The sequence below is a fragment of the Grammomys surdaster genome, unplaced genomic scaffold (assembly GCF_004785775.1).
Source record: "Grammomys surdaster isolate TR1022 unplaced genomic scaffold, NIH_TR_1.0 125621, whole genome shotgun sequence".
Lineage (NCBI taxonomy): Eukaryota > Metazoa > Chordata > Mammalia > Rodentia > Muridae > Grammomys > Grammomys surdaster.
In genome coordinates, this window is record NW_021620462.1 from 565,501 (window position 1) to 591,275 (window position 25,775).

The window sequence follows — 25,775 nt, forward strand, 5'->3', positions numbered from 1 at the left end:
CAGGGCAGGAGGCAGTCATGACCTGTGATCAGGGCAGGAGGCAGTCACCTGCTCGACTACAGGGAGCATCTGCTCCTGCTTTTTGTATCAGCACTTGAAAGACCACGAATCCTGCCAGAGTGCTTGGGAAACCCAAACCTCAGCTTTCTGTAGGGTTTGAACGCTTTTCTCTGAATAAAGATGTAGAGCCCCTCCCTCCTTGTGGACAACAAGGAAAAGAAGTACAGAAAGATTGTCTGAGCATGCTAGAGCTGGAGCAATGAGCTATGTTTTCCTTCAATTAAATTTCTTGGCACTTTTCAATGGGAATTTTGGATAAAGCACCTGCTAATTTTGTAGATCATGGTTAGCTAACACATACTGTAAGCTACTAAGGGCTAATATAAATTAACCATTAATCTCTTAACTGGCAAAGTAGAACTGACAAGATTAGGTTATAAATATGGGCTAATATCTTTAAATATTTCTAGATCCTCACATAGATGGGCCTTCTTAAACCTTAGTAATTAGCCTTCAGATCAAACATATTCCCTGTAATATGAGTTACCATATTTTTGCAGCTTCTCATATAAATCTGGAGTGCGATACACCAGAGCAGCAAAGGTGGCGTTCACAGCTTGATCAATAGTGGAACCAGCAACTATATCTGTCTTTGGGGCCTGTTTTCTACATGCCTGTATGAATCCTTTGAAAAGTTCTGAATATGGCCCACAGAAGTTCTGAGCAGGCTCTGACTGGGCAAAATCAAGGAGAAAATGGCGGCAGGGATCATCAGGGATGTTCTTGACCTAGGAACAAGAGAGAATCCATCACATTTAACATATTCATTTGGAAAAAAAAGTTCAATGAGCACCTACTAGGACATAGCAGAAGTAAAGACACGGTGCATGCTCTCAGGAAGCTTAAATCTATTCGGGAGACCAGACAGATGTACAGGATTAAAAAGTAAACACAAATAAAACCTAAGAGCATCAAAACTAGCACTACCATAAAGCAAAAGATCACCCAGTGCCAAATACTTAGAGGGGTACCCAGTGCTGAGAGTTCACAGGGCTCCTGGCAGGTCAAAGTAACTAAGAAAAGCCTCCTGAAGAACATAGGCTTAGGGATGGACACTGAAGGAAGGGATGCCTTGGCCCTGACACACAACCATTTGCAGAGGTTAAGAGTCAGCGGGGAGACTGACCTGGCCTGAAGTCTCAGCTGGGGAGTGGTGGGAACTAGAGTCAGATAGGTAAGGTGAAAGGAGACTGTAGAGAGCCTTGACTGTCACACTGAGGAGTTTAGACTTCACCCTGTGAGCAATGGGGAGCCAGCCATTAATGGTGCTTGGCAGTGGAATGACAAGATAATGCAGTGATTAAAAATAAAAACAAAACAAAACAAAAACCTTGGTATATCCTGATGTACTAATGCAGGTGTAAAGAGAGGGCTTGGATAAAGATGGAGGCAGAGGGAAGAGCAGAGATGCACATCATAAGGAAGAGTCTACAGGGCTTGTAGCTGACTACATAAAAGGGCAAGAACAGGGCAGTCATGAAGAAGGTTATGGAGCAGTGGTTGAGGGCTGGGCAAATAATGACCACTGAACACTCTGCTGGGGAAACCTTCACACTTTGGAGGCAGGATGTAGAAATGGAAATCCATAAGAGAATACCAGAGTCTGGAAAAGAAAATGTCAGAGGGATTATGGGATTATTCCCATAGGTGGGACAGTAGTCAAGGACTAACAAGATGAAGTCTTGGGGGACTATGGGACAGAAAAGGAAGCCTGAATACAGCTGAACCTTTAGAGAAGGAGGGGAAAGGACAATAAAGCAAGAGCAGCTAGTGAGAAGACACTGAGCCACTGAGTGAGTGGACAGAAGGACGGGGCCTGAAGGGCAGCAGATTTTACAGAGAAGAGAGCATGGACACTGGAAAATCATGGGGTAACTTGGGAGGGAGAGAGAGTAGAGAAGAAGGAAGGAAAAGAGAAGAATGCTAAACAAGTAGAGACAGAGGACAAACTTGTTCCCTTTAAAAAAAATTATACAACTAAACCAAGTGTTACTGTTCAGTGGAGGACAAAGGACAGCAGTTTTTAAAGTGTGACCCTGCAGGCACAGTCCCCTGTCTGTGAGGGAACACCGAGAGAGAGTCACTGAGCACTGACAATATTTCAACAGTCATTCACTACACACTTCCAGACACACATTGTATTCAGGTCCTGTTGTACAGTTAGGATAAAAATAACAATGGCAGCCTTAGCCTCAAGGAGCTGGCAGCCCACAGAGGTTTGTAACTTAAGGCAGTGGATACAAAGCACAAATCCCCACCCAAATAGAACAGTGTCAGAAGAGTAAATACCTCCTTCCCATCCTGGTGTGGGTGAGTGGGCCAGCTTGCTTCTGATTTCAACTCTGGACAAATCTGATGCCTGAAGACAGGCTTCCACAATGGAGAGCTCAGGACTGAGGTCAGTTTCGCCTGGGATACTGCCATGTTACTGCCTAACTCTGTAGAGAAAGGGTGGCTCATGAGAGTTCTGTTTTTAATTTAATACAAAAAACTGGGAGCTGACAAAGAAAACTTTAGAAAAAAAAATTGGAGGAAATTCACCTACACTTCTGAGAGTGGAATTGAGCCACCTCATAAGAACACACTGAGGCCCAGAACACACTGAGGCCCAGTCTGAGCATAACTCCTCACTGCTGGGAGCACAGCAGAGACTTGTCTGCTTGTTAAGTGGAAAATGTGCTGTGAACCACTTCCCAGGCCTGCTGGGGCAGGGTAGGAATACTAATCATAGAAAAACACTCACCATTTATTTATACAGTTGTTTTCACACAACATAATTAAACACTCATCCTAGGCATAATTAAACACAGAAGCAAAGTCTAGGAAGGCATAAAAGTATTAACCACAGTCATCTTCAGGTGTGAGGGTGGAAGAGGTTTCTGTTGTTCTGGGTTTGTTTGTTTTGTTTTCCAATATGTCATTTTTCTATGACATTTTACTTTTACAATGGGAAAAACTCAAGAAATGGTATTTAAAAAGATAACAAAAGAGAAAAAGATTTGACACAGAGTCTTGTTATATGTCCTGGAATTCGCTATGTAGACCAGGCTGACCTCAAACTCACAAGAGATCCACCTGTCTCTACTTCCTGAGTGCTGGGTGTGAATCACCAGGCCTGAAAATAGATTTGTTCTGTAAGTCTTATAAAGACTTATTTCAAATCTCTGATGAGTTTAATAACAAGTTAAATTATTTTAAGACAAAGCCATTATTTCTGTATCTGCAGACAACATAAATATCCACTTACAGGGCATGCAGTTATTTGATCCTATATCTCTGCTCTCTGGCTAGAGTATACCTCAATCTACTTAGAAAATAAAAATCACCATGCTTGCTAAGACCTGGCTTCTTGCCCACTTGTTCTCCACACACAGAGCGGCACCCTCTGTGATGAGAGCTAGAGCCTTAGTCAGGAACCTTCCAGACAATGGTGTCAAGTGTGTAATAGAAACTGACAGGGAATGCTGTCAATACCTTGCTCTGTCACTATGTGAGGGCCACCTATAAGAGTCCCACCTTGCGCCAGGTAGTGGTGGCGCACGCCTTTAGTCCCAGCACTTGGGAGGCAGAGGCAGGAGGATTTCTGAGTTCGAGTCCAGCCTGGTCTACAGAGTGAGTTCCAGGACAGTCAGGACTGTACAGAGAAACCCTGTTTCGAAAAAACCAAAAAAAAAAAAAAAAAAAAAGAGAGTCCCACCTTGCTCTTCAACATGGTTCTGAAGAAGGGAGGAAACAGGGCTGTGGACTTACGATGTACTGACTTGAGTGCCATGCACTGGGAAGCAAGGCGCCCCATCAGTCGGGAGACAAGGAGTTGCAAGTCCAAACCCCAAGACACAGCAACATCGGGCAGACCATAGGCAGTGACAGTGAACTTGTAGCCCCACTCATTGTTACTGCTGTCAGAATGAAAGAGGAACTGCAGCCGAGGACCATCTTTAAAAGTCACTTTCTAGAGACAAACAAAGTCATGTGGTTAAAGAGATGGCAAGGGGCTGCACCTCAGTTGTCAGCAAGCAACTTGAAACTTAAAACAGTTAAAAAAGGGTCTCTATTTCCAGAAGTCTAAACTACTAAAAGAGAAATGTACAAAGTTGCAACTAAGCCCCAAATTTCATAACTGCATTCACAAAGAAGCAAAATGAGGAGAAAATGGCTGCTGAGCTTGGCAAACCTTGAGTGACCACCTATCTGCAACCTTCCCTGCCAGTGACCATGTTTATGTAGGCTTCTGCTCCCAACCTCCTGCCCAGAGACCAAGCAAAACTAACTGGGGCTGGATTCTGGGCCCTTATCCTGGCTCCACTGGTCAAGAATGATAGTTGTACCGTCCTGAGGACTAACAAAAGGAGAAAAACTACCAAAGGGGGTACTTCACTTCCTTCTGGGAATGCCACTCACCTTGGGCCATTTATAAGTCCCAACTTTGGTGTCATAGCGTGTCTTCCCACCTCTAGAGTCAGTAAATTCCAAATAATCATACCTGTGAAGACATAGCCCCCATTACTTCCTTTGCTTGTTTCTGACCCATTGTTGCTTGAGAAAGGAACCCGTGAGTCTCACCTTTTCTCAGTCTCACACCTCTCATCAAATTCCACCTCAAAATAAGTTGCCCCTGGGCTAACAAAGACAGACACTTCATGGCAGTTATTTTCATAGTTGTGGGTGGATTCCTTGGTCCAGGTATGCAATACCACAGGCTGCTCCTGCTGCCAGGTCTCCACATCCAACTAGGAAGACAGATGAGTCAGAGAAAACAGCTCACATCACTCCACCCCAGCTGGTATAACAGGCTGTTTATCAGAGCTACGGGAGCATGGGCTCTAATAGCTCTGAAAGGCCACTGTGCAGGGCTAAGAGGCATGGCCTTGCAATCCATATAGACAGCAAAGCTGTTTACCACTCCATACAGCACGCACTCACTTTTACTATACTCCAGGGGCTCTGGGACCATCTTCTGTCTTTTAGCTAGGACAGAATGATTTCTTACAAATGATTGCAAGTATGACTTTTCAGTGGAGAAAAAACCAAAACCAAAAGCAACAAAGCCCCTGAATTTGAGAGTTTCAATAGGCTTAACATTCTAATTTGGGACTCTGGCAAATCTGAGACCTCTCCCCTCTTCTCTGACTCTCTCTTAAACCTACTAAATGTATATGTCTTTTCTATTGCCATAGGGCTGTTATAGAGTGCAGACCATTAAAAACGTTGTATACTGAAAAATAAAGGAAGAGACTTCCAAATCTAATTGTCTTTGAAGCTATCTAGACTTCACCTGAGTACTCACTGCTATGAATTTTATGTAATTTCATATGCTATTAGTTGCATGGCTTCCTTTGGGTCTGCTTTCTGATGCTGATAAATCAAAGAGGGTCAGCACTTACTACCCTTGTTGGAAAAACTGATCTACACGTGGGGACATCAATCAGAGCAGTCACTCTCTCCCAGGAGAGGAAATGCAGGTTCCTGGGCCACCTTGAGTCACCTTGCTCAGGCCTCCTTCAGGGTCACTGCACAGCTTCTTCAGCAGCTCTGTGAGGGTGCTGAACTCTCTCAGGAGTGTGCAGTGGGAAACGTCTAAAGTGCAGAAGTCTAGCAGGAAGATGACCTGCAGGAGGATGAATAGAGGGCTTAGCATACACTTCAGACTATCTATGGGCTAAACACCCCTCTCTGCTTATTACAAACAGCCCCCATTTTCTCTTACCAGTTGACGAGCTGCCATGGAAAACACCGAATTACATAATTTTTCTACTATGGTCTTTCCACTATACTGTGACAAAAGGGACTCCAAAATCACTCTCATGCTTGCCAGAAACTGTCCCACATCTACCAAAACATAAAGGGAGAAGTTAATATTCGATGTAGGAAAAACATCACTTGCTTACTTGTCATCGAAAATGAAGCTATACAGCAGTGGTTCTCAACCTGTGGTCAGTTAAGACCACTGGAAAACACAGATACTTATGTTACAATTTATAACAGTAGCAAAATTACAGTTATGAAGTAGCAATGAAAATAATTTTATGGTTGCGATCACCACGACATGAGGAACTATATTAAAGGGTCACAGCACTAGGACAGTTGAGAGGGATACAGAAGCTGGGGGTTCTGCATCAGATGAGATTGCTGGCCATCAGGCAAATGCTTCTGGGAGGGAAGGCAGTCCAGACATCAGTAAAGGTTGCTATTGAAGTGAGTTATGCCTTTGTTCGTGTTACTTTTTAGGGAAGTGGAGATACCATTTCTCTAAGTGAAGCTATGCCAGTCATGGAGGCACATGCCTGTAATCCAGCACTATGGGCCTGTGGCAGAAAACTGTGAGTGTGAGGTCAGCCTGGGATAGTAGTGAGACTCTGTCTTAAAGAAGAAAAAAAGACAAAATCAGCCCTGCTAAGAGGACTGTGATACAGAAAGTCACATGCACACCCGATACATGAGTTACTGGGGAAGAGCGTTCTTGCCAGGTCAAATTCAGAAACTTGTCTGTGGTCATGGATTGCTGACACTCACATTTTTCAATAAGATCCATGGCGAGCTCTTTAGCTGCAGCATCTGTGCTCTTGAGCTGCAAGAAGCACCAGGAGAGCAGGCTGCCTTGCACAGACCAGAACAGGGAGAAGAGCACGGAGCCAACCTCCCCATGGGCCCGACTGAGCATCAACAACTCACACTGCAAGAAAGCAGACAGAGTGTCCAGACAAGATTATTCAGAGACCACCGAAAGATATCTCTATCAGAGCAACTGTCACTAGAAACAAATAAACAAACAAATCCCAAACCATGTACATGGGGAATAGTCAATCCAGTAGCAAAGCAAGAAAGATGGCTTTATGAAAATGCCCCTCTTCAAACAGTTTTCTTCCATAGGCCACCTGTTTTTGCACCCCAAGGAACCCATCCAATTGTTGATCTCTTCTTTCTCTTATATCTTCATATTTCTTCTCTCTTTGTGGCTCTTCCTGGGTATTTGATAAAATTTCTTCTACCCTAAAATAACTGGTTGTCTTTCTATGGATTATCTAACCAACATCTCTGTTCCTGAAGCTTTCTTTGAGGGGTCACCTGACCTCTAGAGATAAAGTCTTGTATCAGGTATATTTATGTTGGCACCATTGTGGAATCAACTTTGCCAAGCTAGAACTAAATCATTTATTTTTCTAAAGTAAAACATAAATTATGACATGTCATAAAGGCTACTGGACACAAATGAAAGACAGCACATATATCAACATTAATGAATCTCAAAACCAATGCTCATTAAAGCAAACATGTCACAGAGGACTACATGCATATGATTTTGTATGGCAAAACAAACACACTGTATAAAAATAACAAGAAAGGAAAGAAAGAAAACCAGTGAACCCAAATGAAATGACATTTAGAGAGGAGAGAAAAAGCTAAGCCATCAAAAAGCTAGTGGCAGAGAGCCTGGACTTCAGACAGAAACAGTCCTTAAATAGAGTTGTGTGTGTGTGTGTGTGTGTGTGTGTGTGTGTCTCCCTTCCTTCCTTCCTTCCTTCCTTCCTTTCTTCCTTCCTTCCTTTCCTTCCTCTTCTGCATCCATCCATTCTCCTCGTTCTAAAAGGTACCTTTATAACTGGGCATTTCTGCACCCACTTTTAATTCTGGCACTCAGGAGGCAGAGGTAGGTGTATTTCTGGGAGATTCAGACCAGCCAGGGCATCAGACCCTGTTTTATTTGTTATTTATTTATTTATTTATTTATTTATTTATTTAGGTTTTTCAAGATATGGTTTCTCTGTGTAGCCCTGGATGTCCTGAAACTCACTCTGTAATCGGTTTGTCTCAAACTCAGAGATCCACCTGCCTCTGCCTCCCAAGTACTGGGATTAAAGGAGTGTGCCACCATACCTGTCTCTACTTTTTTTTTTAAAGGATGGAGAGCTGAGTTGATTCAGTGGTTGAGATTACTTGTTGTTCTTGTAAAGGGCCTAGGTTCAGTACAATCATCTGTAACTCCAGTTCTGAGGAATCCAATACTCTTTTTTTTTTTTTGTAACAGGATTTTTCTGTGTAGACTGGTTGTCCTGGAACTCACTATATAGACCAGGCTGGCCTCAAACTCAGAGATCTGACTGCCTCTGCCTCCCAAGTGCTGGGATTAAAGGCATGAGGCACCAATATCTGCCTCCAATATCCTCTCTTGACCTCTGAGTGCACTAGGTAAGCATGTCATGAACAATACAAACATACATTCAGGGAAAATACTCCCATACATAATATAAAAAAAACTTTAAAAAATTTAAAAGTGCCTTCATTTATTGTGGTTTTCCTTCTGTCTCTCATTCTTTTGCTTCTGGGGATACCTCACAGGTACCAGTTGTCACCTGAAGGGACAGCTTCTCCCCACCCCTCAAATACTTGTTCACTCTGTGCCCTCACTTTCCCTCCTCCTTGAGTGGCAGCTCTCTTAAAATCCTGCCCATGACTCCCTCCTGCTCTTGCAGCTGTCCTCTCTTTGCAGATGTCCTCCAATTGCCCATAAAGCTGTCCAGCCATAGCTTCAACTACCAGCAGTGTATTGTATCTTACAAGCCCAGCACTGACTCCTTTCTGGAGTGTGCAGCTCGGTCTCACCTGAAGTTCACACACTGCTATTCCTCTCTTCAAGCACCTGTTCCTCCCTATCTTGTCTGTCACAGGCTCCCCTCTACCTACACCGCCTCCATCTTCTTCCCTAGATTTTGTCTCTCCATGGCTCCAGCATTACCTTCTCCAAAGCACCTTCCAAGCGCCTCTAGGGCTAGGTGTGCTTCCCAGCCTCTCCCACATGCCCATTCTCTGACAGCATGACTGCACAGAGACTGATGGCATGTCTTCTGCTCTCCCTCCGCTGGGGTCCTCTATCACAACACCCCTTGTGCCTGACTCAGGGCCGTGTATACAGCAGGCATCCAGTAGATACAGGTGAATTAACAGACCTAGGAGAAAACTTCAGGTAAGCAGTTCTGACCACTTTTACCTAATCCAACTCTACCTCTCTTGTATGATCACCAATATCTCAGGGAACTATGCTAGCAGCTGAATGATCTCTGCCTAGGAGGCTCAGTGTAATCCAACTCCATCTGTGCTCAGAGGTGCGAGGGCTGACAGGGAATCCATCTCCAAGTGCTACGGCTGACAGGGAATTCTTTGGCAAAAATGCAACGTCATTTCTCTAGCTACAGCTTACAAGTGTGACCTTTTGAAAAGAACAAGACAGCCCAGATTTTAGTTCTGGCTCCAACATTTAGCAACTCCTCCCACAGGAAGCACAATCAGTGAAGTGAAGCCCAGTGGGGTCCCTGAAGTTCTCTATCTCAGCATGTGACTGCAGGATGGGGGAGGGGGAGAGTTTAGAAAGACTCACACCTGAAAAACATACAGGATGGAGATGAGCTTCAAGGCAGGGGAAATGGCAGAAACAGAGGTGGACACTAGAGTGAGCAGTGGCCACCCGGGGTGGAGAGCACATACTGGTAACAAGTAGAGCGAGCATTCTTAGGAAGACTCAAGGACAGCAGAAGAGTCCAGAAAAATGACAGAAAGCACAATGTCAAAACCAGAGAATGAGTGTAATGACAGAAATGAGTTAGTTTGAAGACATGGTAGTTAAACAGTGGTCAGCTTCAGTGGAGCTGGGGTCACTGGTGACTCAGTTAGACTACATGCTCAATAAGGACTAGAAGAGAAGGGAACTGCCCACTAGCTTACTACCGCAGATGGTTTTAATAACAACTTAATAACAGGAAAGCACTAACAAGGAGATCATGGCTAGGATGTGGCTCAGTTGGTATGTCAGTTGTCTATATCACACATGAAGCCCTGTATTCATCCCCAGAACTGCATAAATTGGTTGTGCTGGCACATGTCGCCTATAATTAAAGCACACAGGAGGTGGAAGCAGAAGAATCACAAATTTGAAGTCATTCTCGGTAAGCTAGTCTGGGTTAGATGAGACTGCATTAAAAAACCAAAAACATCAAAAAACTATGAATTACACAAACAAACAAACCTAAAGACACTAAGACCAACCACAAGATATAAGATGAGTCATTCTGAAGTCCACACTTTCAAATATCTCAAGGCTCCTTGAAATCTTGGGTTACTAGGGTGAGCCAAGGAGGCTTTCTCAGAACCTCCTCGAGGTGCTTGGTAAAAATGTTTAAGCCTTATCCCTAGGGATTTGAATGGGCAACATGGGGTGGGACCTGGAAACCAAACTTCTGTCAGGCAATACTTATTTAGTAGCAGCATGGGCTACAGTCTAAGAAGCACAGCATATAAATTATAGCCATCACAAGATAAAGAGATTATAGTGTCTGAGTTGATAGGGCTAAAAATTCATGAACTGATTTTAATTTAAAAAAAAATCAAAGAAGTTTTCAGAAAACAAAAACTCAGATCTTGCTGGGCTCACTGACCAATACTACCGGGCATTTGATGTCCGGCCCTCTATTCACAGAAGCCTTAGCAAGCACTCTTGTGTTTTTCAGTCCTTGTTAAGGTTAACAAAAATCTCCTAATTTGTTTGCAGGCTGTCTGGAAACCTCTGTGCCCAGGTGCAGCAGCCTATAGCAAAGTGCAATCATACTGCAAATGAGGGCTACAAGGAAGTGGCTGGCATAATGGTGCTCCTGAAAGCAGGACGGAAAGATGAAAAATAGCTGTCACTAGGTACCTCTCGAGCAGCAACAGAGAGGAGGGTGTTCATGACTGCCAGGACTTCACTGGTGTTCATGGTGGCCAGGTCACTCTTCTCAGGTAAGAGCAGAAGGCCTCCCGGATCCTTATCACTGAAAGGACACAAACCTGTCAACATCTGGGTACAGGCTGGGGATTTTCATGTTTTCTACCTTGAAGGTCCCAAAAAGAATGTAGACAGATTTCAATGTCAGGGGCCAGGAAGACAAGCTGGGCTGTCCCTTATACCCTTATATTATATGCAAATTCCTTAGCATCTTTGATAACAACACAGCTCCAAGTCCTCCCAACTCCTGCTTATCTTCTTTCTGCAAATTACTATCCTGTGCTTTTTTGCAAGTGTGTGTGTGTGTGTGTGTGTGTGTGTGTGTGTGTGTGTGTGTGTACACGTACATGTATATGGAGGTTAGAAGATAACCTTGTGAACTGTTCCTCAGGCACTGCCCTCTTGGTTTGCTTGAGAAAGGGTCTCTCATTGGTCAAGGACGTGCAAAGTAGGCTGTCTAGCCAGCAAGACCTAGGGATTTCCCTTTCTCTGCCTCCCAGCACTGGGATTACATGTCACATCACCATTTCTGGTTTTTTATTTTTGTTTTTAATGTGGCGTCTAGGGATTAAGCTCAAGTCTCCTTGCAAGGCAAGCACTTTACCAACTGAGCTATCTTCTCAGCTCTTCCCAGCTCTTGCTTTTGTTTTTGAGACAAGGTTTTTCTATGCAGCCTAGGCAGACCTGAACTCACTATGTATACAGCACGGGTTGGCCTTAAATTCTCAGAGATTCTTCTGTCTCCATTTCCTGAATGCTGGAATTACAGGCATGCACCACTATGCTGGTTTGTAGTTACTTTTTAAGTAGTTGCAATTATAGATTTAAATATAGAATCTGAACTTTCTTCAATTAGTTTCTACCTTTAAAATTCCCTTAGAAACTGAAGCACTCAGAAGGGATCCACAGTAGACCCAAATGTAACTGTTTTTATAATAACTGGGACTTGAAGTACATCACTATTCTAGTCACTCTTACACCTAGGAGAAACTTCAGAAACTGAAGCTTTTTAGATTAGTAGAGAAAGCACAATCCCAAAAGACATGAGAAGAAATAACTTTAATAATAATAATAATAATAATAATAATAATAATTTTGCAAAGATCCAAGGTATTTGACAAATAAAGAAAAGTAAACTTACCTAAAATATGTGCAGAGTGAACGGAAAGTGAGTTGTAGAGACTGCTTGTGTTCATGCTCAGTGACATTCTTCTAGGAAACCAGAAACTGTACATTTAGAAAATCAACTCCATAACATTCTTGAGACCTTAGAGCAGCACAGAATACCACAGAATACTCCACCCACTGGACCATCTCAAAGCATCCAACTAAGCCAGTAAGCAGTACTCCTTCAAGACCTCTGTATCAGCTCCTGTCTGTTTGAATTCCTGTCTGGACTTACTTCAAGATGAACAGCAATGTGAGAATGTAAGCCAAATAAGCCCCTAGAAACCCTAAAACAGAAATTGGTACCAGGATTGTGGGGTATTGCTGTGATGAACCTGACTATGCTGTTTTGGGGAGGATTGTAAAGGGACTTTAGAACTTTAGGCTAGAAAAGCCATTGAGTGGTCAAAGCTCGGTGAGCTTTCTGTGGGAGCCTAGAAGATAACAATGTTGAGAGACATGAGGATGATGGAGGACTGGCTTGTGAAGTCCCAGCGGGAAGTTTGAGAGTCACTTAAGAATTCTATTAGGGATGTTGAATATTTTGAGGTAAGAATTTGTGGTTCCGCCGGGCGGTGGTGGCGCACGCCTTTAATCCCAGCACTTGGGAGGCAGAGGCAGGCGGATTTCTGAGTTCGAGGCCAGCCTGGTCTACAGAGTGAGTTCCAGGACAGCCCGGGCTACACAGAGAAACCCTGTCTCGAAAAACCAAAAAAAAAAAAAAAAAAAAAAAAAAAAAAGAATTTGTGGTTCCAGTCATCTGGGGCTGAAGAATCAGCTGTGATTACCAAGAGACCAGACCCACTAAAGTGAAACCTTTGCTCTACTGGGACAATTAATGCTGGTTAGCTAGAGCTAAAAAACTGCAGTGATTAAGAAGAGACACAAAAGTCAGCACACAGAAGCTGTGTTCCAGCGGGGGCCAAGCTGTACCTTGAAACAGCAGCTGAACTTGGTAGTATATAAGAATCATCCAGATGGTACTGGTTTTGAAGGCATGAAGAAGTCATGAAGAACAACCAAGGCTTGGTAGATTGAGAGGCTAAGAAAGAAAGGTCATTGGAGAAGGAACAGCTGAAGACCAGAACTGAAAGAATCATGGAGAGAAGTTGAGGCTTAGCACCTTCAAGAGGGGCCAAGAGAGGTTACTGGTGAAAAGTGCAGTCCAGTTGCAGCAAGAGACCCTAGCATTTTAAAGATGGCAGTACCATGGGATGACTGCCAAGAACAGCAACAAGTATAGAGTGGAGCCAGCCTGAGCCTAGGAGACAAGCTATGTGTGCTGCCGAGGACAGAGCCAGAGAAGTGAACTGAGCCCTTTGGACATTGAGTTATTAGACATTGAGTTATTTATACACTTGGAGTTTGGTTTTGTTTGCTTTGATGGTGTCTGTGCCCTGGTTCTTCCCTCTTGAAGTACAAAAGCATTTAACTTATTTCTGATTGTTTGGGAGCCCACAGTTAACTTTGACTTTTAAACAGATTTTGTAATTTTACAAAGACTCTGGATTTTAAAAGAGACTAAATATTTTAAAGAGACTGAATTTTTAAAGACTGCAGGACTTTTAAATTTTGGAATGCTTATGTTGCAATGTTGATATTCACGTTCATCTTGGGGATAAACAAGAAAGGAAATGTTATGGCTTAAGTGATGTCTTTATGTCAAGTTGACAAGGGATCACCAGCCCCTAAACACCAATTTCTATGTAAAGCACTAAGGGAGATTCCAGAGAATTTAAGATCTAAGCCTCTGCTTGGTACAGTACAGTTGAGAAGATAAGAGATGATCACAATGAACACAGTTGCCTTAAGAGAGAATTGTTCAGCAACATAAAAATTAGCAATGCTGTTTAACTCATGATGGTGTAAAAGTGAAAAACAAAACAAAAAATAACAAAAACAAAACAAAACCACCCAACCTAATCCCTCTCTGAAGGAGTGAACAGAGAGAAAGAAACAAGGCTGCTTTGCTAAGAGACACTAACATCATTCACATGGCCAAATGTCTTCTATGTTTCATGTGAGACACATGCTAACAGCAATAACAACAAAAGTCATTCATTGAGCTACCTGATGAATGCTTCCAGCAAACAAATGCAAGAGTATTTGGTATAAAATGTTCCATTTGACAGCATAATGCTTTTAACTACAAAAAGCACCTTTTACCCTGGCGCTGAATCTGAGTAATGTGGAGAGGGGCCCTAGAAGGGTAAGAAGAACCAGCTGAGGAGCCAAATCTCGTTAGATTTTCTTCAGTTATATACTGAGATAATTATGAATAAAATAGATCAGGGATTTACTTCAAAATGACATTGGGCGGGTATGTATACTGAGAAGTAAGTGAGGTATAGCACAGATAAAACAAAATTAGCCTGAGTGTGCCATTGTCAAAGTTAGGTGATGAGAATTCACTATATTATTCCTTTAAATTTTTCTCATAATTTGGGAAAGAAAAGATAAAAATTCGATTGTAGGCAAGTCATAAGAGTGACTTTGACTAAGCAAGAAGAAAAGCACTGAGGACAGTGCTTGTCCTTTAAAATCTCACTCAAAGCTCTAGAGATAGCGCATCAGAAAACACTGTCATGTATTTAGAGAAGATAAAGATTAACTCAGTCATGGAATTCACACTTTCAGTACATAATTACCATCATGGTGAAGAGCTGGTTTCTCCGGGTCTGTCGATCAGGAAAGAAGATGGCAGCCCCATTGAGAAGAGTGTTTCTCACTTCTTGTTTTAGGATCTCCATGGGCATGGAATCTCCATCAGCTCTATCTACCACTAACAAGAAAGAACAATGGATCACTCTAACACGTTCCATCAATTCCCTAACTAACCTGATTACAAATCTACTACTCTCCACACTGTGCTTTGTAACAGAGCAAACTATTTCTTTGTATAGGTTTGGCAGTATAGGCAAGTTAGTTTTTATTGACATATGACTAAAACAAAGGCTATCTGGACAATTTTTTTTTTTTTCCAGACAGGGTTTCTCTGTGTAGCCCTGGCTGTCCTGGAACTCACTCTGTAGACCAGGCTGGCCTCGAACTCAGAAATCCGCCTGCCTCTGCCTCCCAAGTGCTGGGATTAAAGGCGTGTGCCACCACCGCCCAGCTGGACAAATTTTTATATCTTTATTTCTCTGTTCTCTTGAGACACACTTAAGACAAAGACTTAAAAGTCCTCTCAGATGTGGCATGTGCTTCATCCTCAATTGTTACTATAGTCTCTCTCTCTAATGGCCTCATCCTGAGTCTTGAATGATGTAAAGGTTGAACAGTGTGAAAGTAATTACACTCAATAAAATAGAACTGTACCTGAAAATAGGAGGAAGTCAGCTATAAAAGAACAAACCCTCAACTCAAAACAGTAATCCAAAAGGCATCAAACAAAATTCTCCTGTTGTGTTGGGGTATAAACCGGATGGCAGAGTGGTTGCCTAGCATTTGTGAAGCTCTGGGTTTGAGGCCCAGGACTATATAAAACTAGTTTTGTGAATAAGAAAAAGATCATCCTGAGTGAAGTAACCCAGACTGAGAAAAACAAACATGGTATGCTCTAACTTCTAAATGGATATTAGCCATAAAGGTCAAGATAACCATGCTACAATGCATGGTCCCAAAGAAGCTAAGTAACAAGGAGGACCCAAGAGGGACATGACACTTGAATCTCACTGAGAATGTCAAATAGATTAGATGGATGGGGAGCAACGGAGGTAAGGGACTGGGTGGGAGAGGGAGTAGTAACAGGAGGGATGAGGTGGGGGAAGGATGGAGGGAGAGAGAGTACTGGGAGACACCTGGATTGGCAGTGGGCTAGGGGTTGGGGAGAATTTCTGGGATTAACTAGAAACCTAGGACAAGGAAACTCCCAGGAATCCATGAGGATGACCCAAGCTAAGATTCCTAGCAATGAGTGATTATGGATCTTGAACAGGCCGTCTCCTGTAACCAGGCAAGACTTCCAATGGAGAGATTAGGACATGAACCCAGCCACAAAACCTTAGATCCATAATCTGTCCTAACGACAAGATGTTCAGGGGTAAAAGATGGAGCAGAATTTGAAGGCTGGGCCAACTAATGACTCACCCAACTTGAGACTCATGTTATGAGAAGGAGCTCATCCCTGACACTATTAACGATACTCAGCTATACTTGTAGACAAGAGCCTCGCATTAACTGTAATCTGAGAGGTTTCAACCAGCTACTGATGGAAACAGATGCAGAAACTGAAAGCCAAACATTAAGCAGAGCTTGGGGAATGCTATGGAAGAGGGGACAAGGACACCACAAGAAAACCTACAGAATCAACTAACCTGAGTCCATAAGGTTTATAAAGACTAAGTTGCCAACCAGAGAGCATGCATGGGATGGACCCAGGCCCTCTGCATATATGTAACAGTTGTGCAGCTGGGTCTTCACATGAGACTCCTAAATCAGGGGCAGGGATTATCTCTGACTACATTGCCTGTCTTTGGATCTCTTTCCACTAACTGGGCTGTCTAGTCTAGCCTCAATAGAAGAAGATGTGCCTAGTCTTAATGCAACTTGATATGCCAAAGCTAACTGATATTCATAGAGGCCTCCCCTTTTCTGAGGAGAAGGAGTAGGTGGGGGGAGGGGAGGCAAGAGGGAGGGACTGAGAGGGGAGGAAGGAAGGGAAGCTGTGATTAGGATGTAAAGTGAATAAATAATTAATGAAAAAAACCCTGAGTATTGTGTCATAATTCCTATTGCCTATAATTCTATTACCTGGGAGGTAGAAACAGGAAGATCATTCTCAACCACTTAAGTGAGCCAAAGGCCAGCTGGGATACATGAGACCCACTCTTAAGGAAAGAAAGAAAGAAAGAAAGAAAGAAAGAAAGAGAGAGAGAGAGAGAGAGAGAGAGAGAGAGAGAGAGAGAGAGAAGGAACAGAAGAAGGGAGGCAGAAAAGCAAGCAGGTTCATGTCCTCCAGTGCCAATCTCCTTCTGGCTCACATAGTCACTAGATGCCTCACACCAGTATAGACAAGTGGCATATAGTCACCAGTACAAAATCACATCCCAGCACCTACCATCACATAAGTGTGTATAGAGCTCCTTGGCAGCCTGTATTCCCTCAGGGCGCTGTGCTGCAGGCTTCTCTTCCTCTGAGGCACCTTGTGGGTCACCCTGCAGTACTGAGAAGCAGCTCTGCAGGAGCTGCAGCAGAAGGGTCTGTGCACATATGCATTCTTCCCTTGGGCTGCAGAGGACAAGGAATATCAGAGAGCACGAGAGCAGGTAGTGTTTACCCTCCAAAGCCATATAGCTGTCTATAAAGGACTTCCCTCAAGACATCAGGTTCAGTAAAGGAACACCAAGCCAGAGGAAGCTGGGAAGAACACAAGGAACACTGCCAGACATCTGGAAACAGCCCATCTGACTGCCCACTGAAAACAGTCCCTGTTTGAATGCCCACTGGGGGAAGGAAATAGATTTCTGATTTTGTTTCTTCACCTGTAAAATGAGGAGACAAATCATGTCCTTCATTTAAAAGGCTACGGTCAGAACAAGAGTCTCAAACGTTGGAACTTTTTCCTGATTTTGGAATATTTGCACATGCACGCATGCATCAGAGAGAAGGGAAAAAGGGAGGGAGAGGAGAGAGGAGAAGGCTCTCTTGGGAGTCAGGATCCAAGCTGAAATATAAAATTCATGGAGCTAGAGAGATGGCTTGCTCCAGAACCATAAGAACTGGCCTTCAGATTCCAGTGCCCTTGTAACAAGCTAGGCATACCCATGAATGCAGTAACCCAGCTCCAACATGTGTGTATGGTGGTGGGGGGGCACAAAAGACAGGAGGATTTCTGGGGCTTAATGGCTTCTAGCCTAGCTAAGAAAATGTGACACCCAATGTTCTCTTCTGGCCTCTATATACACACAGGCCCACATACCCACACACATGAGCATAAACTCACACACATATAAATAAACAAATGGATAATTTTTAAATATGAAATTCATTTGTTTTATATACATTTTTTTTTCAGTGATGGGGACTGAAGCCAGGGCCTTGTACATGCTTACAAGCACTATGTCACTAGAGAATGAAGCCAGGACCTGTGTAGGCTAAGTAAGCACTGTGTCGCTGGGTTACTACTCCCAGCCATATAGTATTTTTAGCTCAGTTGCATTTTGACTATGATTCGTGATATGAAGTGAAATGTGAATTTTCCACTTGTGGCATGCAAACAATTTTTAATTTTGTAATTTTGGATTAGAGATGTTCACCCTACATCACCATAATGCCTGACCTGTTTATCCTATCAGCTGTGAGGACAGTCAATAAGGAAATGGTTGGGAAAAATGCTTCCTAAAAATGTTATAGAAATCCAAGGGCCATTTTCAACAATCAAATCTTTTAAATCAGAGAATATATACAAGAAAAAAAAATTTAGAAGGAAAAAAAATCCATTTCAGTTTTGCTTATGATTGTTACTTTATAACAAGTTCTGACCTACTTTTGCATTAATTTACTGTAAAAATTCCAGAAGATCTGCAAATCAAGACCCGCAAAGTCCAGGAAAGACTTATATTTTAAGCCACTTTCCTTTTGCTGCACCTAAAAAATGATAAAGACAAGAAAAAAGGTAAAATTAAAAAATATATTTAGAGAGATATTGAGATGTCTCATTTTCTTGCTATGGTTAAGAAGTGAGATGACCCACCTGAGTGAAATTTTCACACAACTCAGAAATGTGTGTGTGTGTGTGTGTGTGTGTGTCTATATGCATATGTTTGTGTCTGTATGTACTTTGTGTGTGTCTATGTATGTGTGTCTTTGTGTGTGTGTCTATGTGTGCACATATGCATGCAAAAGTAAATGTAACACTGTTACACACATGGCCACACAGGCTCTCTGACTTCATAAACATAAGCCAAGCTTTACATGATAGTGGTGCCCAGGATTGTCCTGATGTCCCTACATGTGGGCTGCACTTCTCTTATAACTTAGCTACTACCCCTAGGCCTCTCTTTCTTTTTTTGCTGTGATAAGAGTTCATAATGAACAGAGACCCAAACACCATCTGTGCACTGGCTCAACAGCCTCTTGTGCACTGAAAAGAAAAGAAAGCTAAGGGTAGACACTGCTATACACACACAAGTGCTTTCCTGAACTCCATAGTGATGGCAGTATGACTCCCTTGAGTGAACTGAAATGTGACTTACTAGTAACCGTAAAAGTCAGCATCAAAACCCCAAATATTTCAAATTCAAATCCTGATAGTGTAGTTCCATTTAATAAATGAAATCCCCCTCCAGATGTGAGAAGTAATTCTAAGACTTAGAGAACAGATCTTGTGATGCTGTTGTGTTTGCTGACCCTCGGCAAGCACAAGTTGGGACAGAATCATGTGTCTGCAGGTCTACTCCAGGGGACCTTACAATAGTGGCCACATGCCATGTCATATTCCACAGACTGGTGCCAAAGCCCACTGTCTCCATCCGTTTTGTATTATCGTGAAGTAGAATATCTGCTGTATCCATCAATACTGCCTTTTAAAGGTTGCCCACTTCTCTTGACACTGTCAGTCATTTCTTCTAGAGGAGTGTTGTATAATAATGGAGGACACCAACCAGGTCATGGGCAAGCTGCTGGATGAACTGCAGGGTCCTAAGAAGCAGGGTGGCCCCATAGATATTCTCTGTGTCCCTTCTGCAGTGGGCATAGAGGATGCTTTGTTCTGCTTCTGCTCTTGCAGGCCGGAGATACCCACTGATGCTCAAGCCTTGCACACCCAACCGCTCAGCTGACTCCTGGCGGGTGCAGAGGAACTTCACCATCAAGAACTAGAAAGGATAAAAGAGGCCTAAGAGAAGGACTTGGAATCCCTACATGCAATGACAGAAGACTGAAATGCCTTTTTAGGAAAGTTCTTCTTGGTTTTAGCAAGTATTTTATAAAACATCATCATGCCCAGTACTGGGGACACAGAATAAGTTCAGTATCTTCAATCAACAGAAAAAAAATGACAAAACACAGAATAAGTTAGGTTTTGTTAGGATCATACTAAGAGAAATGGCCTTCAGAAAGGCAAAACCCAGGCAGAAATAAGAGAAGTATGTTTGCTTTTTAAGACAAAAACCATATATTTAATGAAAACAGTCAATGTCCTAAGGAATCACTTACATTTTCTAAGCAGCACTGGAAGCAAAAATACACTCTTCTCTGTGCAAACAAAGCAAAGGTATTCCTAAAGCAGAGCTTGGTGCAAACTGTTTCTTAAAGGGGAAGTTCTTTTCATAAAGGCCTTGCTGTCTTAGTTCCAGTTTTACATTGTATTTATTTATCTTATGTATGTGGGCACATGCATCTCACAGTGTGCTTGTGGAGATGAGAGGACAAACTGAAGGAGTTGGTTCTCTCCTTCTATGTTGGTCCCAGGAATCAAACTCAGGTCCTGGGCTTGGCAGCAAATATCTTTACCTACTGAGCACCTCACTGGTAAGAAAGGCCTTTCTGAAATCTATTACTCAAACACACAGATACACATTGAGCCCATACTATATGTAAACTCTGAAGAGAGTTCTGAATTCTCTAAGATTTATTATTAAGTTAAGAAAAAGAAATTCCATGGCCATGCAGTTACTACTCTGAGAACTGGGGGAACACATGCATTCCTCTTGCATTTACACCTATGTACTACTCATTGTAGTGTGCCTTTCTGACACATCTCACAAGCTAAAGATTATGATACAACCACTTCCAGCACTTGGCATAATTTCATACTCTCTCTCAGATAAAGTCTTCACTGGTGAACCTCAGGCTGGGTTAAATCTCCCTCTGTCTCTCCCACTCCTCTAACGTCCCAGTGTTGGCGCAGGGCTGGTGCAGTTAGCAGTGTTTGTAGAAGGGGAGTGCAGGTAAATGAGCAAAGGGCAAACTGGCTACTGCTTACTTTGGCAACTCTGCACTGTTGTAACTTGACATCTGCTTCATCCCACTCTTCTTCTAGCTCAAACCAGCCAATAGGATCATCCTCTCCAAGGTCATCAGATGAGCAACCAATTCTGTGAACACAAGTGTAATCATAAGACATTTTCTTGCTTCTAAGTTTCTCTAGACACTGACAAGGCCTCATCCAAATGGCATTTAAGTCAGGGATTTCTAGTGAAATGCAGGAGTGACATACCAGGATGGGCATTTCTGGTAAGCACTGAGGAAGAAGCAAGAATGGCTTCCATTCCCTAGGTCTGACTAACTTGTGTATAACTAGCCTGAGGTCTGAGCCATGTACAAACAGCTGAAGGGTTGATGCCTCAGATCCTGGAGCTCTCAAACCTCAGCCTTCACAGGCCTCTGTTGATTAGCAAGTCCTCCAAAGGAAGCATTCCACCTTAAAACAAAGGATACGTGCATGCTGCTCTTTAAAAGCTGAATGGGTTAAGTGCTGTTCCCCCTTCAGCAGGTACTCTTTCAAGCACCATTCTTGGTTGGTTGGTTGGTTGGTTGGTTGGTTGGTTGGTTGGTTTAGCTACTCTCGAACTCACTATGTAGACCCAGCTGGCCTTGACCTAATAGACATTTGCTTGCCTCTACCTCCCGAATGCTGAGATTAAAGGTCACTATGACTGGCTTCAAATTTCCATCCTTAAAATCTCATACTACTTGGCCTATGACTCGACTCTCACACTAACAGCACACTGTATAAGCATGATAAGCAACCACAGATAACTATGGGGAAAAGGGAAGAAAATGCACAACAGGATCTGGAACAAAGGAAAAATTTTATTATCTTCCTCACACAAACATTTCTTGGTAGAAGTCTTTTGTGTTATAATTGACCACAATAGAACAGGTGGAATTTGCTAAGCCCTACATGTCAATGAGTCTCATCCATAACACATGTTTGAGGAGTTTTAAATGTATTCTTTGAGGGCATACTATTTCAGTGGCATGGCATTTGCCCAGAATATGTGAGAACTTGGTTCTATCCTCAGCTATGTAGCCCAGGGTGGCCTTGAGCTCTCAATCTCTTTTTATCCTCATGCCACCATGCCTGGCATAAAGTCTACTCAAAAAAAGTGTGCAATCTAAAAAGCTGGCAGAGTCAGGCACTGGAGAAGCAACTTCACTCACTAAACCACACTGTACAGCAGGCAAGTGTTGACCCTGGAGCATTGTGCCAGCAAAACACAAGAAAATGTAATTTCCAATTGAAGAGAGACTGATTTTATATGTAGGCCAACTTAGTTGGCCTATATTGAAAAATAACTCAGGCTAGAACCAGATCAAATCATTAAGGGACTCATGAATAAGCTTGTATTTAGGTTAAAAAAAAATCCTGCATAAGATGTGAAAGACCTTGTTTGACAAAAAGTTTAAAGGAAAAGACCTATTTAAATATCACAAGAATGAGAACATGGTTATTTAAAATTAGGTGGTACCTGTAGCCATTATTAAAAAAGAAATCATGTTGGGTGTGGTGAAAGAAACCTGTAAGCCTAGCATACAGGAAGCTGAGGCAGCAAGAGTGCTACAAGTTCGAGACCAGCATGGCTATACAGTGAGTCCCAAGCTACCCAAGCTAGTAAGACCTAATCTCAAGAAACAAACCACAAAGAAAACTGACAATGAAAGAAGAGGAGGGAAAGAAAGGAAGAGGAAGAAAGAAAGAAAAAGAAGTCTTAGGTCCTTCCTATAACCACTGAATCAGATCTGTATTTTCACAGGATCCCTGGGAAACACAATAACACAGACAAAAAGTCCAGGGCTCTGATCCACACTGATAGCTTCCTAGGAACAATAAGGAGACAACTCTATCTGAGGGGTCAGCAATGACCTCTGTGGCAATGTCTATTTTAAGCCTTCATCTTAACAACCCATACCACACCCATTCCCTGATTTCTGAGGGTATAGCTTGGCTTGCCCCCCTATTCTCTGTCTGAGTTTTCTGTTGTCTCTTAACTAGTGCTGCTCATCAGGGTGACCCATGTCTGTCTAGTCTATGGTCCTCCAGAGCCATCTCTTCTAGCTCTACATTTTCCTTAGTTTGTTTGTTTGGTTTATTTATTTATTTATTTATTTGGATACAGGTTCTTAATCTATAGCATAGGTTGGCGTTGAATTCTCAGTGATCTTACCTCAGCTTCCTGAATCCTGGGATTACAGTCATGAGGCATCATACCTGGATCCTATATTTTTAATGAACATTTCAAAGACTGTCACGTCTGTCCCTACAAGAGTCTAAGCTGCTGACCTGTTTGTCCTACTGGCTGTAAGACATCTCAAAGTCTTACCAAGAGGGCTAACATTGAGCTGTCTTCTCATAATCCTGCTTCTCCCTGGGGCATGTTCGATCTCAAGAGAAGGGTACTACAGTGCCTCCTTTGGTACTTTTTCCACTGCAGGACCTTCAATGCATCAGGCCCAGCACATAATTTATGTTTAATAAGTACTTTCAATTAAAGTTTGAGGGGGTCTCACTTGTTCTTTCAGAAGACCCAGGTTTGTTTCTTAGCACCCACATGGCAGCTCACAATCACAACTAAACTTCTAGGGGATCCAATGCAGTCTGCTGACCTTCATGGGCAGCAGGCACACACATGGTGCATGTATATACACACTACAAAACTGTAGCTGGTCTTTGCTACTTTATGGGTTCTTCTTTTTCCCACTCTTTATTCTAACTCCCCCAGTTTTACCCTCATCACTAGATAGAAGAGGAACAAGGATAGAGGGGAGAGAATAATTAGGAAAATCCCTGAATCTAATTTCTTTCTTGACCATGGCCACTACAAACTGCAACCAACCTCCCTAAATGACCAACAACCACTGACCCTGCCTCTTGGGGGACTTATATTTATGTACCCTCTGAAAAGTTCCCAGAATTCCTAAGTCACACAATCACAGAAATTATCTGCACCTGGCAAAACCACTACTTCTGCTAGGGCACAAGACAAATCATGATCAGTTGCTGTGGACAGTTTGAAGCAGCCCCGTATCTCTACAGCTGAGATTAAAACAAAAGCACATTCTCAGAATATTTCTGTGTTTTTAAAAGAACCTGAAATTCCAGAATTCTTTTTTTAAAAAAAGTCACTATACAAAACACCCATTTAAATAAATCCAAAAATTTTTTTTTAAAAGCTTGAATGTCAGAAGGGTTCAGAGCAGCATAAATATCTCAGTGGTCAGGTAAGACTCAGGCTGCTGCCAACTAAGGTATGTATCACTCCCCAGCCATTCTGAAGACCTGTGACCCTTGTCACAGATAGGCACAAGTAATAAGTTATACACAAACTAACATACCTCTGTACAGATGCTTTTAGAAAATAACAATGACTTCTGGCCTCTGTGGTGGGTTACTGGCACCTTTTCTATAAGCATAATTCAACATAAAGATACATCCTTTTTTTTTTTTTTAAGGCAGGTTTTACTATGTAGTAATGGCTAGCCTAGAACTCACTATGTAGACAAGGCTAACCTCAAACTCACAAAGGTCCATTTACTTCTGCCTCCCAAATACCTCCCAATTAAAGGCGTGCAGTACCACACCAAGCAAGCGAATGGATACATTTTTTGACCACACAGACTTTCTCTCTGGAGTGTACCTGCTTTTTACGAACTGCCTCAGTTCCTGGAGCTTCCATTTGTCATATTTTTCAAACCGTTTGAAGTGTTCTTCTGCATGAAACTTATCAGAAGGTGAGTTATAGGCAAATACCAGCCCACACTGAGCACCAATGCCACCACGGCGAACCTGGGAACAGAGGCAAAAGTTCTCTGCTGACTTGTCTCCAGTTGACATAGTTAAGGTTCAATAGCTTATGGCATAGTGAAACCAATAAAATGATATTCCAAATTACTATGCCCTGCAAGTAAGGGGGCTATTTCCTACAAAACATTGGCTTGGCTCTCTCCATCCTTATAGTCACACTGTTCAGAGAATTAAAACTAGATTTGAATTTGTACACTTGCCCTCTGCCAGAGAAGAAGATAATTACTACATACCCAAGGACAGGCAAGGATCTCTGGAAATGCAACCCAATCATTTTTTAAAAACAAACAAATACACAAACAAAAACAGGGCCTCTCTATGTAGTTCTGGTTGTCCAAGAACTCACACTGTAGAACAGGCTGGCTTTGAATTCACAGAAATCCATTGCCTCTGCCTCCTGAGTGCTGATATTAGAGGTTATGTTCCACCATGTCTAACTCAATTCACTTAAAACGTTATGTGTTTGGGTGTTTGCTTGCAGATATGTCTGTGCACCACAGGCATGCCTGGTTCCACATGGTCAGTTATTATGAGGCTACTGGGAATGGAACTCAGGCCCTCTGGAAGAGCATCTAGTGCTCTTAACTGCTAAGACATCTCCCCAGCTCCTAATTCATGTTTGAAGAGCAGTACAACTACTTTAAAAAGGTGGAAGAAAAATTACCATAATTCTGATCTGTGTAACTTGGAAGGCAGACTCAGTTCCTGCAGAAAAAATAGTACTTGCTCTGGTTTTTCCAGTCTCTGTAAGAAAACCTAAGAAAAAGAAAAAGAAAGTTAGGATGCTTGAGTCATGTTTCCAGTCCCAAGATCTATTATCAACAAAAGCAAGGGTAGCCAGCCAATCTGGTACCTTTATGACAATTAGAAAAACAATACCTCTTTAGCAGATATGGCTCCCTCCCACACCTTTACCTTCTGCAAAAAAGCAGTAGGCAACAAGAGAATGGCTAAGGACATCCCCCAACACACACACACATACACACACACACACACACAGACACACAGACACACACACACACACACACACACACACACACACACACA

At 42.6% G+C, this 25,775-nt stretch overlaps 1 protein-coding gene across 1 annotated transcript in view; it reads right to left on the minus strand.

Annotated features, from left to right (window-relative positions):
• Positions 1–25,775, minus strand: part of Zzef1 (zinc finger ZZ-type and EF-hand domain containing 1) — a 122,209-nt gene that overhangs the window by 53,529 nt on the left and 42,905 nt on the right. Inside the window, exons 10-26 of the mRNA XM_028787246.1 lie at positions 25,393–25,484; positions 24,562–24,710; positions 20,907–21,018; positions 19,585–19,797; positions 18,468–18,568; positions 17,040–17,209; positions 14,629–14,762; positions 11,955–12,025; positions 10,745–10,859; positions 6,574–6,733; positions 5,768–5,889; positions 5,546–5,668; positions 4,624–4,790; positions 4,462–4,543; positions 3,811–4,012; positions 2,350–2,498; positions 548–788 (exon numbers count right to left, since the gene is read on the minus strand). Of these exons, the coding sequence (XP_028643079.1) occupies positions 548–788; positions 2,350–2,498; positions 3,811–4,012; positions 4,462–4,543; positions 4,624–4,790; positions 5,546–5,668; positions 5,768–5,889; positions 6,574–6,733; positions 10,745–10,859; positions 11,955–12,025; positions 14,629–14,762; positions 17,040–17,209; positions 18,468–18,568; positions 19,585–19,797; positions 20,907–21,018; positions 24,562–24,710; positions 25,393–25,484 (2,403 nt within the window). The remainder of the gene's footprint in view (positions 1–547; positions 789–2,349; positions 2,499–3,810; positions 4,013–4,461; positions 4,544–4,623; positions 4,791–5,545; positions 5,669–5,767; positions 5,890–6,573; positions 6,734–10,744; positions 10,860–11,954; positions 12,026–14,628; positions 14,763–17,039; positions 17,210–18,467; positions 18,569–19,584; positions 19,798–20,906; positions 21,019–24,561; positions 24,711–25,392; positions 25,485–25,775) is intronic.